At 38.7% G+C, this 15,024-nt stretch overlaps 1 protein-coding gene across 1 annotated transcript; it reads left to right on the top strand.

Annotated features, from left to right (window-relative positions):
- Window positions 1–430: 430 nt before the first annotated feature.
- LOC133669048 (uncharacterized) lies at window positions 431–10,669 on the top strand. Its single transcript, XM_062089055.1, has 4 exons — window positions 431–708; window positions 4,414–5,967; window positions 6,032–6,977; window positions 7,219–10,669. Exons 2-4 carry the CDS (start codon window positions 4,476–4,478, stop codon window positions 10,667–10,669), a joined length of 5,889 nt encoding a protein of 1,962 aa, XP_061945039.1. The 5' UTR covers window positions 431–708; window positions 4,414–4,475.
- Window positions 10,670–15,024: the final 4,355 nt, after the last annotated feature.

Below are 15,024 nucleotides of genomic sequence, written 5' to 3'. Positions count from 1 at the left end.
GTTTTTAAAAAAAAACAATTTGAAAAATACCAAATATATCCCGACACATCTCAGCCGTTGAAATATTCCAAGATTTGATCCCGTTGCGCCACGTCAGCCGGTTCACCGAGATTTCTGTGCACCGCGACACACCAGATCAACGCTCCGCTCATCCAGACCGTCCGTTCAATCTGCTAATCAAGCCAATCACAGCCATCCGATCATTTCATCCGAGATCCAACGGCGTACAGTGTTCAGAGGTACCGGTGTACCATACACGCGTTAACACCGTAGCGTAATCTCGGAGCCTCTCTCTCCTCTTGCCGGCGACGTTCTCTCTCTCATCCGATCTCCACTTTCCGGCCGCCTCCTGCCTCCGCACCACCACAGAAAGGTTTATCCCCTGCTGTAAAGAAAAACCCCGGTGGTTTTCAGCGTTTTAGCCGCCTCATCTGGCCGGAAAAAGGCCGCGATTGTCGGCGGCCACCGAAGCTTCAAGTCGTCGATTCTCCTTCGTCAGCCATCAACGACCGACGATACCACCGCCATCAGAATCCTCGTCCTCAGATCTATCAGGATCGACCGTCGTTTGGACAGAAATCTTGCTGGGAAATTTCGCCGCCGCCAACAGTAGCCGCGCGTGAGTCACACGCGCCGCCAGTGGCATTTTCGTAATTTTCGGAGAATTTCGAGGGTATTTCAGTCTTTTACCTATACAGTGATACTCAGGTAAATTTTTTGAGATTTCTAACAATTTTTTATTTTGTATATAAATTTTCTTGCATGTAAAAAAAACAATAAAACAAAAAAATATAAAAAAACAACGTGGTTCCCACACCCATTTTATCATATTATTGTTCGTGGATCCAAATCCCAATTCTCGAATATGGTTATATCCATTTCTCAATAATATCAAAATAAAATTTGTTTTTATAAACGAATATTATTTGTCGACACGTCTCTTTTTTTGAAAAAGGACCGATGTCAAAAATGTAAATATCAAATATGGATTATTTCCATCATTTTTTTTGATAATCCAGACGTAATTCTCCTTTTTAGGGTTGAAACGTCATATTTTAGACAAGTTTCCTAATTTTTAGGGACTGATGTCATTTTAACGCGTCTCCTATTTTTAGGGACCGACGTTAATCATTTTAAAAAAGGCAAATTACCAATATCTATTATTTCTTTTGGTAACCCAGACGTAACTCTCCTTTTTAGGGATAAACGTCAGTATTTTAGACAAGTCTCCTAATTTTTAGGGACTGATGTCATTTTAACGTGTCTCCTATTTTTAGGGACCGACGTTAATCATTTTAAAATAATTACCAATAAGCCCAAAATATAATAGCATTTGAATCAAATAAAAACACACAAGTAAGGGTAACCTTTCTTTTGAAAGGATGTTTTAAGGGTGGTGTCTACTTTCCCTTAATCATAACTAACCCCGTACCCGAATCTCTGGGACCAGTGTCTAATTTGGGATTTCTAGTTCCCTCAAATTACTAGATGGCGACTCCAATAAAATCTTTGTTTTCCCCCAATTAAAAAAACAAAAAACCATTTTTGTAAATAAACAAAAAAAAGCGGGAGCCGTCGCCCGACGTCGTGTATCGACAGAATGGCGACTCCGCTAGGGACTTAGGGTTGAGCCAACTGCTTGTGTTTGCTTTTCATTTACTTTTTTATTGCTATTTATTTTTGGGTATTTATTTTATTTGCAGTATTTATTTTATGCAATATCTACTGTGATTCTTTTTAATTTTTCATATTGCCACATGCATGCATGTTTATTTATTTATGTCTTCACACACTTGACGGTGAACAAAAAAAAGCTCTGGACCCGAGCTCGTCCTTTTTAAGATTAGAAAAGAAAGATTCAGGTGGCAAGTGTGACTTATGTCCACTGATGCTCATTTGGACTTTCGCTTGGATTGTAACTCACCCTATGCAACGGGTATTGTGGAAATTTTTTCCCATACTCATGTTGTATAAGGTTAAGAGGCCGATTACTCCATGGGTAATTCGGGCAATCTAAGAACCAAAGAATATCTTTAAGGATAGATTAAACCAAACCAAATCTTATGAGCTAGATCCTATCAATTAGGATATACCCTTTAAGACACAAACAAATGTCAATGCGTTCACATACATGTTCATATACATTTCATATTCTCATTAAATCTCCACCGATCCTTATAGGAAGTGTGAGATGGAAAAAGGCAATACTATTGAGGAATTTTTGACTAGATCAGAATTGAGCCAACATGATGAAGGGGATTGTTTGCCATCAGAATTTGAGTCTCAGTTGCCAGAGCATGTTAAATTAGATGACAGACCACTTGGTACAGGACAACTGCTAGATTGCTGGGAAAAGTTATCCTCTCATGATCAAATCACTTTTCAGAAACAATATGGGGATCTATCATATTTACTGAAGATTAGGGTCCAACATGCTTGTTTTCAGGCCATGATAGGGTTTTGGGATCCAGAATATCGGTGCTTCACATTTGATACTGTGGATATGACTCCTACTATCGAGGAGTATGAATCCCTGCTAAATTGTCCCAAGTCAGAAAAGGTGTACTTTTACACACCTATAGAGCATGCACTTTCTAACTTTGCTTGGATCACCCAGACAGACTGTCAACTAGCAAAATCACATGCAACTAAACGAGGAAATAGCCAAGGTTGGTTTTGGAATGAACTAGAAGCCATATTCAAGAGGAGATTACATGATGAAAGCAATGAAATTCGATTGAGAATTTTGGCCTTAGGCATATATGGTTTGGTTCTTTTCCCATCTGCCGAGGGGATGATCGATTTTGAGGCTGTTAATGTATTCAAAAATGTGGCGGCCCTTAAAATTAACCCTGCTACAGCAATATTGGCAGAAACTTTCTCATCCTTGAATTATTGTAGAAAAGCCGGAAGGGGTCGTTTAAGATGTTGTTTGCAGTTGTTATTTGTCTGGACTGTGAGTCATATGATCGAGGGGAAGATTTCAGGTTTGGTTGGTACCCCATGGCATCTTTATTCTAAGCTGGAGAATTCTGCTGAAAAACATTTGCATGAAGTAGGAAGAACCACATGGGAATCAATGTTCCTACGTCTAAGTAGATCTCAATTTCATTGGAGAAGTCGATACTCCTATTTCAAATCTTATCTGGCATACTGTGGTGAGTACCCATGGGTCCCGTTGATAGGAGCTCGCTGCTGTATTAGTTACTGTCCCAACATGGTTTTACGACAATTTGGATTTGAGCAGTTTATTCCAAGGACTACCGAACTGGCAACATTTTATGAAGATTTCAAGACCTCGAAGAAGTTATTAGAGTCAGTGAAGAAGGCATGGAAACATCCTGGTAGGGTTACTTCTGCTAAGAGAGTAGAAGGAAAAACAACTGAAGGATACCCAATATGGCAAAAGAAGAGAGGGAAAGGGTACAAAGTTCCTCCTTTTGAAGGGCCACCCAGGTCTGTGATTCAGTCTGCTGAAGACATACACGAAGAAGTCCACGCCCAACAAGAATCTTATAACCTAAGTTTGAATGCTGAAGTGGAAGAGTTATGGGCTAAAAAAAGAAAGTTAGAATCTAATCTCGACGTTCGAGAGAAAACTTTGGCTATCATAAAACAAGAAAAGGATGACTTGTCAGCTCAGCTACAACATCAACAACTTCAGTTCCAGCAATTACAAGAAAAATATGTACTTTTGTCAGAAGATAAGAGGAAGCAAGATGTCAACATGAAGAGATGGGTTAAAAGAGCATCAAAAGCTGAGGAAATGGTATTAAAATTGGAAGAGAAAAATGGATCACTTCAAGAGCAACATCAAAATCAAGATTTAGTCATTGCCAATTTAGATAAGCATGTCGACCATTTGCTTTCTGTTGAGCAAACCTTATCATCGGAAAAAGAAAATGCAGAAAGAGAAGCAGAACGTTGGGCTTCTGAAGCTATGCGCTATCATGTACAAGCAGATGATGCCAAGAATTATGCTTTAGGATTACGAGGCCTAGCCCAACAAGTAGCAGATGGTGAGCCAATGACTAGAAATGAATTCCATCAGTTTTTTGGTTTGATTAGAGATGGAATTAATGAGATCTCAGCATATGATGGTCCAAGGCTTTGGAAAGATTGACTTGTTGTGATTTTAATTTTGTAAATTAATAAAAGACCAGTTTGTCATCTTTTCATCATAAGAAATGTTTATTTTGATTCTGATTTATGGCATCAAATTTCTCCCCTAAATCGGTTCAAGTCCCTGTAGGTTTGGAGTCCTCAATGAGAACTTTCTTAAGAGAATCTGATCTGGTCTGTTCCTTATCATAAGTTAAAAGAAAATTGGAAACAAATAACAAGCATGCATAAGTCATATGACATTTTGCATTCCATTTGTGCATTTCATTTATTTTTCTTGCATTCACTCAGGTTGAAATATAGGTCCCCCAAAAGACCATAAAATTCATTACACTCGACTACGAAGGAAAATAATGGAGAACGAAGAAAGAGCACATCTAGAGGCTCATTACCAAAGGGAGTTGGAGAGCATGAAAAATGATATTACACGACTTACAAGTCTACTCGAGCAGGCCCTAGCATCCAAGTCCATAGAAAATACCTCTACTCAGCCAGCAGTCGCAACTCCATCTGTATCTATGCCAGCAGCTCCTTTTGTATTCACATCTCAAAATTTAGGGGCAAATCCCTCTTTATTTGAACAACAGTCCACTACCAATGTTCCACCAGCACAAGTGCCGGTTACTGTAAACTTGACAGCTGATGACCCACGTATGATGAAATTCTCTAAACATGTTGATTATGAGAAGTTGACCGCTCTAGAAGACAGATTGAGGGCAGTCGAAGGGGCAGACTTATATGATCCTGTTCATGCGGCAGAGATGTGTTTAGTTCCAAATGTAGTTGTACCCAAAGAATTTAGGGTACCAGAATTCATCAAGTATACTGGAACTGAATGCCCAGTCACACATCTTAAATCTTATTGCAATAAGATGGCAGAAGTAGTGAATGATGAGAAACTTCTCATCCATTTCTTTCAAGACAGTCTTTCTGGATCGGCACTAAGTTGGTATACAAGGCTAGATAATACCAAGATCAGAAAATGGAAAGATTTGGTAAAAGCTTTTGTGGAGCAGTACAAATTCAACATGGAGGTAGCCCCGGACAGGTCAAGCTTGTTAGTCATGGAGAAAGGCAACAAAGAGACTGTAAGAGAATACGCTTTGAGATGGCGCGAAAAAGCATCTCATGTTCAACCCTCTTTGTTAGAAAAAGAAATGGTCACTCTGTTTTCCAACACTTTTAAATCTCCTTACTTTGAACACCTAGTGGGTAGTTCAGCTCAACATTTCTATGATGCTGTAACTATCGCTGAGAGGATAGAACAAGCAATAAGAATGGGGAGAATGTTAGAGCCTACTGAGAAGAAAGGCTTTACCGGGAAAAAGAAGGATTCTGAGGTGAACAACGTGGAAGGAGTGTATAAGGGTAAGAAGAAAAATTACCATCATTATAACTTTCAAATACCTACCCAACAAGTTGCAAGTGTAAACTTCACTAAGCCTTTCCCTACCAACCAACAAAACCCACCAAATGACCAACAAAGTAACCAAATTGTTAATCCTCCAAGAAGGAACTTTCAAAGAACCCAAGAACGATTGCCACCATTACCACTTCCCTTGGGAGAAATGTATTCAAAGTTGTTGAGCATTGGGCAAGTGGCTCCTGTTCCCTTAACCCCACTGCAACCTCCATACCCAAATTGGTATAAGCCGGATCTGACATGTGAGTATCATGCTGGCATTGCTGGGCATAACATTGAAAGCTGTAATGCATTTCAAAACAAGCTTCTGCAATTGATAAAAGCTGGATGGATAACTTTTGATGATGCACCGAATGTGAATTCTAACCCTTTACCCAATCATACTGCAAGTAGTGGAGGGGTAAATGCTGTAGGAGTAGAGGGTAAGAAGGAAAGTGCTTGTGGATAATGGTTCAGCTCTGAATGTGCTACCAAGGCATATGCTAGATGAGATGCCAATTGATGCTACTTATATGAGGCCAAGCACTATGACAGCTAGAGCATATGATGGTTCCCCTAGACAGGTAATAGGGACCATTGACATTGAATTGTTTGTAGGGCCTCAGATGTTTTTGGTAACCCTACAAGTAATGGATATACATCCTTCATATAGCATGTTATTGGGGAGACCGTGGATACACGCCTCTGGGGCTGTGACATCATCTCTACACCAATGTCTGAAGTACATTATCAATGGTACTTTAGTGAAAGTTAAGGCAGAAGAAACCTTGTCCATGATAAGAAATGTGTCAGTCCCTTATATTGAAGTAGAAGATTGCAAAGATGGAAATCTCCATGCCTTCGAGATTGTGAACACTGAATGGGTACTAGAGAATACGGTGTTGAGAAGACCAATTATTTCTGATACTTCCAGAATGATAGCTAAGTGCTTTTTGAAACATGGGCTACCATTCCAGAATGCTTCACTTACTGGAAGTTTTAAGGGAGTCAACATGATGAAAGTTAAGGCTGCTGATCAGAGGTTTGGGCTTGGCTTTAAGCCTAAGAAAGATGATTACAAGAGAGCTGCTAGGATTAAGCGAGAAAGAAGGTTGGCCAGAATGGAAGGAAGAAAGCCAGAAGAAGAAGACATTGTAATCCCACCCATCCATGTTTCTTTCCCAAAGTCAGCATATGTAATGAAACCTGAAAACATGATAGAAGTCTTGGGACAGAAACTTGCCGTCATGGACATCAACAATGTAGAGGAAGGTGAAGGAAAAGGCTGGAATTATAATGATGAGCCGAAAACAACAGAAGAAGATGAGTTGTTACCTCAGTTAACTGTCCACTCTCTAGAAGAGGCTCCAACCAATACCTTTGTGCGAAAGCTTTCAGTTGATGAAGTATTCCAGAATTGGGAGATTGAAGAAGCCCCAGTTGTTTTCAAGAAGTAATGATTAAGCGTCTATTCGCTTTTATGTGCTTTGTGTGCTTTCCTTTGAAGTTTGCTTTGTGTTTTTGTACCTAGTTGGAAATCTTGGCTCAAGATGTCAACATAAGGTCTTTTTATAATTATTGAGCTAACTTTAAATATTATTGAGATCGTGCATTTTCCTCAACATTTGTTATCTTATTTTGCTTTGTTTGACTACAAGATATGCATTTACACTATAAACACCTTCCGCTTTCAGGAATCCTGAAAATGAATCCTCCATAAATCCACAAACATATTGCATTGAAAATGAATGGCCAAACTTTGATAAGGATGTGATTGCAATGGATGAAGAGGAATGGAATGAAGATGATATGAAAGAGTTTACTAGACGGGTAGAACAATCCGAGCATGCTTGGAAATCTGCAAAAGAAGAATTAGAGGTGATAAATGTAGGCACAGAGCAAGATAAAAGAGAGCTAAAGATTGGAACTCTGATTACCACAGAAGAAAGATGTAGTTTAACAGCACTACTACAAGAGTATACGGATGTGTTTGCCTGGTCTTATGCAGATATGCCTGGTCTAGACATTGATATTGTAGTACACAGAGTGCCTCTGATAGAAGGATGTAAACCTGTTAAGCAGAAATTGAGAAGAACTCGCCCGGATATTCTACTCAAGGTCAAAGCAGAGATAGAGAAACAGTGGGATGCCGGTTTTCTAGAAGTTATTAAATACCCTCAATGGGTATCTAACATAGTGGTAGTCCCAAAAAAGGATGACAAAATCAGAGTATGTGTAGACTTCAGGGATCTAAACAAAGCTAGTCCCAAGGATGATTTTCCTTTGCCTCACATAGATGTTCTGGTGGACAATGCTGCTAAGAGTTCAACTTATTCCTTCATGGACGGATTCTCCGGGTATAACCAGATTAAAATGGCTGAAGAAGATAAAGAGAAGACCACTTTTGTCACACCATGGGGAACATTTTGTTACAAAGTGATGCCATTCAGATTAAAGAATGCTGGAGCCACATATCAAAGGGCAATGGTGACGCTTTTCCATGATATGATGCATAAAGAGATTGAAGTGTATGTGGATGATATGATTGCCAAGTCTAAGAACGGAGAAGATCATGTTCAAGTTCTAAGAAAATTATTTGATAGACTAAGGAAGTATCAGTTGAAGCTGAATCCTGCAAAATGCTCATTTGGGGTAAAGTCTGGAAAGTTGTTGGGATTTGTGATAAGCAATAAAGGAATAGAGGTCGATCCTGATAAAGTGAAAGCAATTCAGGCAATGACAATTCCTAAAACTGAGAAAGAAGTAAGAGGCTTCTTAGGACGTTTGAACTACATCGCTCGATTCATATCTCAGTTAACAACAACATGTGAGCCAATCTTTCGATTACTTCGGAAAAAGAATCCTGGTACATGGGACAACGACTGTCAAGAGGCTTTTGACAAAATAAAGCAATACTTACAGAATCCACCTTTGTTAGTGCCACCTGTGCCTGGAAGACCTTTGATCTTGTATTTGACAGTAACCGAGGTAGCAATGGGTTGTGTGTTAGGACAACAGGATGAGTCTGGAAGAAAGGAGCAAGCTATCTATTATCTGAGTAAGAAGTTTACCGATTGTGAATCCAGATATACTATGACTGAGAAGCTATGTTGTGCCCTTGTGTGGAGTACGAAGCGTCTTCGACAATATATGTTGTATTATACCACCTGGTTGATCTCAAAAATGGACCCGCTTAAGTACATCTTTGAGAAACCTTACTTGTCAAGCCGAATAGCAAGGTGGCAAGTAATGTTGGCAGAGTATGACATTGTATACAAGACAAGAACATCTGTAAAGGGAAGTGTAATTGCTGATCATTTAGCAGATAATGCTATCAAAGATTATGAGCATTTGAAATTTGACTTCCTGGATGAGGATGTGTTGATAGTCGAAGAAGACAAAGAGAAGAATGATTGGTGGATCATGTATTTTGATGGGGCAGTGAATGTATCCGGCAATGGAGCAGGGGCTGTGATAATCTCACCTGATAAGAAGCAATATCCTATCTCAATCAAGCTACAATTTGAATGTACTAACAATACTGCTGAATATGAGGCTTGTATCCTTGGCTTAGAAGCTGCTTTAGAGATGAAGATAAAGAAGCTTGATGTCTATGGGGATTCAATGTTAATAATCTGTCAAGTGAAAGGCGAATGGCAGACCAAAGAAGAAAAATTGATACCCTATCAACAATATCTCTCAAAACTGACTGAGGGTTTTGATGAGATAGATTTTACCCATATGGGAAGAGACAAAAACCAGTTTGCTGATGCTTTGGCAACCTTAGCTTCTATGGCCAAAACTGATTACGGCATCAGGGTACAACCAATCTGCATTGAGATTAGAAATTTTCCAGCTCATTGTTGTGCAATTGAAGGAGAAGTAGATGGGAACCCATGGTTTTATGACATCAAGCGGTTTATCCAATATCAAGAGTATCCCTTGGGGGTATCTAAAGCAGATATGAAGACCTTGAGACGGTTAGCCATGGAATTTTACCTGGATGGAGAAATTCTATATAAAAGATCATTCAATGGGGCTTTACTAAGATGTCTAGATGAAATCGAAGCTAAGGTAGCATTGCAAGAAATTCATGAAGGAATTTGTGCAACTCATGCAAGTGGGCATATGATGGCCAGACAACTGCAACGATCTGGATACTTCTGGATGACCATGGAGAAAGATTGCATTGATTATGTCAGAAAATGCCATAAATGTCAGGTGTATAGTGATAAGATAAATGCACCTCCAGCTCCTCTATTCAATATGACATCACCATGGCCATTTGCAATGTGGGGAATAGATGTGATTGGCCCAATCAACCCAAAGGCCAGCAATAGGCATCAATTTATCTTAGTAGCCATTGATTATTTCACAAAGTGGGTGGAGGCCAGCTCTTATGCTCATGTAACTCAAAAGGTGGTCAAGTGTTTCATTGAGAAAGATTTGATTTGTCGGTACGGTTCACCTGAGAAGATAGTGACCGACAACGCCCAAAATTTTAATGGGAAAATAATCACAGAATTGTGTGTGAAGTGGAAAATTAAACACTCAAACTCGTCTCCTTACAGACCGAAGATGAATGGTGCTGTCGAAGCTGCAAACAAGAATATCAAGAAGATTATCCAGAAGATGGTAGTCACTTATAAGGATTGGCATGAGATGCTTCCCTTCGCTCTACATGCGTATCGCACAGCAGTAAGGACATCTACTGGAGCTACACCTTACTCATTAGTATTTGGGATGGAGGCGGTGATGCCTTTGGAAGTAGAAATTCCATCTTTGAGAGTACTAATGGAATCTGAACTAGAAGAAGCTGAATGGGCTAAAGTGAGATACGAGCAGCTAAACATGATAAGTGAGAAGAGGTTGGCTGCAATTTGTCATCACCAGTTATACCAAAGAAGGATGGCCAAAGCATATGACCGGAAAGTCCGACCAAGGGAATTCAAAGAAGGGGATCTTGTACTAAGAAAAATCTTACCATTACCAAGTGAGGATAGAAGCAAGTGGGCACCGAACTATGAAGGCCCATATGTAGTGAAGAAAGCATTCTCTGGAGGGGCCCTGTTGTTAACTAGAATGGATGGAGATGATGTATCTAGGCCTGTGAATTCTGATTCTGTGAAAAAGTATTATGTATGATGTGTTTCATCCAATCATAATCAATTAAATAAAGTTTGGCCAGGAAATTCTCTTTGCATATACCTCACCAAAAAACCCATGCATGATCTCAATGGCTCAACAATTTGATCTTTCAAACTTTTTTTACAGGAGAACCCATTCTTCTTAAATGAGATTTTAAAAGAACTGATTTTGTTTGTGATTTCCATGAAATAAATCAATGATTTGTTTAGGATGATGTTCAGAGCAATTCCCTTTAAAGAGATGACCAAACAAGTCCAAAACATACAATTGGAACAACTATCATTCAAATTATGCCTTGGATTTACATTTTATCAGCATGAATAATGATTGGTAATATATTAGTTGTCATGGACTCGCAACACATGGTATCTTATAAATCCAAAGCATTACGCTGGATGTGGACAACGTTTATTGGTTTTAACTGATTTTACTTGAAATGAGGAAAGGCCATCTTTGATATTCCTTTCACTTTCTTTAAAATTATCCTTTGGAGTCCCAATTTGAGCTGAGTCTATTTCAAACTTTTTCTTTCATAAGAACCTTAATTGAGATCACACCCTACACTAGGGGGCAAAAAGAGAGAAATGATCATGGAAATCGTCTTGAAAGCATGTGAGCTTATAAAGTCTGACAACAAAGACTTCAATAAAATTCAAAACAATCGAGAGAATTCCCAACAAATATGGGAATAACAAAAAAAAACACAAAAGTTCTTAAGTTGGAATATTTAGTATCATTTTTGTTGTCAAGATAGCAAAAGAAAAGGCTAAGATAAGATAATAGTGATCTATAGTTTTTTTGTAAGCCCTTAAACACTCTTTTGAGCTTATAAAATACTCTTTCTTTTATAGCTTTGAGCCATAAAATACATTGCGTGTCTTGAAAGTCCTTTCTAATCAAGTAAGCAACCTGGATCAATAAACTGTGTTCTCAAAATATAAGAGACTTTTCCATAAAGAGTTATGGCGTAGCAAATAATTACTCGTTATTATTCATGCTATCAAAATAAAAAGGCAAATTGTTCCTTTTCTCTCAAAATACATTCAAGCAATCGCTTGAACACCTTGAAAACCCAAGCAGAAGGTCATCTCATCACTTACCTTCATCTGAGATTACTTTTACTAAGACCTTTACTAAGAGATTTGACATAAAGCTCCAAAATTGCCTGAACATTGTTATAAACAGACATTGGAGGTTTCAGTTTTCAAGAACAAAATAGATCTTTTGAAGCATCATTTTTGAAAAAGGTTTCCTTTGTAAGAAAAAATGAACATGTGACACACTACAAGGCACTGTTGAGAAATCAGAGATTTTAATGACAACAAGAGCAAAGGAGGAAATGAAATAAGGCAGTTAATTCTCCTAGAGGGGCAGAGAAGCAGCTACCAGATCCCTAATGGCACAAAGAAATTTGCTTCCTTAGTGGAAAATACACATGATAAATCTGTAGATCTCGCCTAACATGAGAACTGAAACAGTATGATTTGCAGTATCTGTGAAAGGAGATTGTTGACTCTCACAATATGATCAGTTAGACAACAAGATGACTTCTACATCTTCAGTAAGAGGAATGTATATGAAAATCCCAGGTGAAGCGGGATAATCCTCATATTTTGATTATATAAATTGGTTACAGAATCCTCAATAATGAGAATGTTGCCAATAGAACAATGTTGGGCCAAGGAGAAGTTAATGCTCTCAGTAAAGTAACCAATAGAGAAAGGTGCAGTGATTGTTGGGAAACTCAAACAAAGCTTATCTTAGAAAATAAGCGACATGGGTCGGCTTGAGTAGATTTGAAGGATGTGTGAATCAGAAGAGCTCACTAAAAATCAAGATCAAGATCCTCAAACAAGATGAACGGGGGACCTATGTTTTAAAAAAAAAACAAGTAAGATGCATTGCATATCATCTAACTCCACATGCATTGCATATTTGTTTTACAGATATTTCATAAAACAATATCCCCACTGGGATCCAACGAGACTCACATGAATTGAAGTTCTTTTAAATCACATCAAATATGGCGATTCCATAAAAGCAAAATTCATAAATGAAGACAAGAAAGATGGATTTTTATTCATGGGAAAAGGGGTTTACAAGTACAAATGTTAAACAGTGCGAGGACGATCAGGGATATTTTCATCTTGATGGTTAATCATGCCTCGAAATTCCTCAAATTGTTTATGCATACGCTCCATCTCTTCCTCGAACTCAAGGTGTCGGGTGTTAACATAGTCCCGCCAAAAGTCAACACGTGTATTCAGCTCTTGGTTCCTCCTCTCCAAGTTGTTTCTGTGACGTCTCTCATCACGGAGTCTATTCCTTAAATTCTCAATCTGATGATGGAGATCAAGAACCTGAGTATTCAACTCAAGTCTTCTGGCATGAAGACGCTCTGCAACGTTCACCAAAGACGAAGTAGCTCTGATACTGAGAGCAAGTGACTGATTCACCGCTTCAATATCGGTCCTGGCAGCTAGCATTATTTCATCGCGAGGAAGGATCATGTCTCTAGCCACGGCTACAGCAATATCTTCATTGTCCATTACAGTATCCTCTATTGTAACCGGACGACCATTCACTTCAAAGGTAGTACGCCAAACTGCAGGCTCTACTGCAGGAACAGGGTTTGGGTTAGCATTGGAAGAAGAGGAAGACATGATTAAAGCTTCAAAAGTTAAGAACTTTGAGAGTATTGAAAATGCAAGAAGTTGATGATGTCTTTTGCCAAATACTGCGTGATTTATAAGGAATTTACTCCTACCATCGTTTTGAACGGCAGCTCAAATCTCAACTGTACATACAGTACTTCCTTGGGAAGCTTTCCTCATTTTTGGGATCCACAACTTGAATCTCAACCATACATAGATGACTTCCTTGAGAAGCTTTCCTCATTTTTAGGATCCACAAATCAGATCTCAATCGTACATACAAGACTTTTTTTGAGAAGCTTTCCTCGTCTTTGGGATCCAATTACAAATCAAATCCCAACCGTACATACAAGACTTTCTTGAGAAGATTTCATCATCTTTGAGATCGATTTACAAATCACATTTCAACCATACAGGTATGACTTCCTTTAGAATTTTTTCATCAACTCTGAAGCTCATTGCTGAAATCACTTTCATGTATTTCACAAAATTATATTGAAATCACTTTCAAGTATTTTCAATTAGACCACTTGCGAGTTTCCTCGCATTTTCACCATCGGGCAGGTCGCTTGGAACAATTAGACCACTTGCGAGTTTCCTTGTATTTTCACCATCGGGCAGGTCGCCTGGAACAATTAGACCACTTGCGAGTTTCTTCGCATTTTATCATCGGGCAGGTCGCCTGGAACAATTAGACCACTTGCGAGTTTCTTCGCATTTTATCATCGGGCAGGTCGCCTGGAACAATTAGACCACTTGCGAGTTTCCTCGCATTTTATCATCGGGCAGGTTGCCTGGAACAATTAGACCAATGTTGAAATCACTTTCATGTATTTCACAAAAAAAAAAATCAATTTTTGAAATCACTTTCATGTATTTCACAAGACTAAGGTTGAAATCACTTTTATGTATTTCACACAAAAAAAAAAATCAATTTTGAAATCTCTTTCATGTATTTCACAAAACCATTGCTGAAATCACTTTCATGTATTTCACAACATTAATCTGAAGTCACTTTCATGTATTTCACAAGATCAATATTGAAAACACTTTCATGTTTTTCACTTGGGCAGGTCGCCCATAAGAATTAGACCAACTGAAAATCTATGCAACACTACCATCGTTTTTCTTTACAAAACTTACTATGCAAAGTCAAAAGAAAATGAATTTTCCAATGCCTTTGCACCGTAAGCATTGTAAAGAGGGGGCAACTGTTGTAACCCAATTTTGGATCCACCAAGATTTTCTCGAATGTTATTTTTATTTCTATTACTATTTATAAAAATCCAAAAAAAAATTAAGAAAAAAGTTTAAAAATTCAAAAATATACTTTTCTCAAGTCAACCGCATCTTTCCATCAAAACCGAGTCCACCGGGTCAATACGGGTCAAACCATGTCGACCAGGGTAAAAAATGAGTTTCTGGCCGTTTCGGGTCAAAACCGTCATTTTGGGTCAAAACCGAGTCCACCGGGTCAATACGGGTCAAACCATGTCGACCAAGGTAAAAAATGAGTTTCGGGCCGTTTCGGGTCAAAACCGTCATTTTTGACCAAAACCGAGTCCACCGGGTCAATACGGGTCAAACCATGTCGACCAGGGTAAAAACTGAGTTTCGGGCTGTTTCGGGTCAAAAACCATCATTTTCGACCAAAACCCGGTTCACTGGGTTGATACCCATCAGAAGTTTTTTTTTTTT

The sequence above is a fragment of the Populus nigra genome, chromosome 12 (assembly GCF_951802175.1).
Source record: "Populus nigra chromosome 12, ddPopNigr1.1, whole genome shotgun sequence".
Lineage (NCBI taxonomy): Eukaryota > Viridiplantae > Streptophyta > Magnoliopsida > Malpighiales > Salicaceae > Populus > Populus nigra.
Note: the sequence above shows the minus strand (reverse complement) of the source record. Positions and strands in the feature narration are given on the sequence as shown.

Excerpts from the sequence above, each read along its gene's own strand:
- LOC133669048 (XM_062089055.1), top strand. The coding sequence starts at position 4,476 with ATGGAGAACGAAGAAAGAGCACATCTAGAGGCTCATTACCAAAGGGAG. Across the intron at positions 5,968-6,031 it reads AAATGCTGTAGGAGTAGAGG|ATGAGATGCCAATTGATGCT; the intron begins GTAAGAAGGAAA and ends GGCATATGCTAG. Across the intron at positions 6,978-7,218 it reads GCCCCAGTTGTTTTCAAGAA|GAATCCTGAAAATGAATCCT; the intron begins GTAATGATTAAG and ends TTCCGCTTTCAG.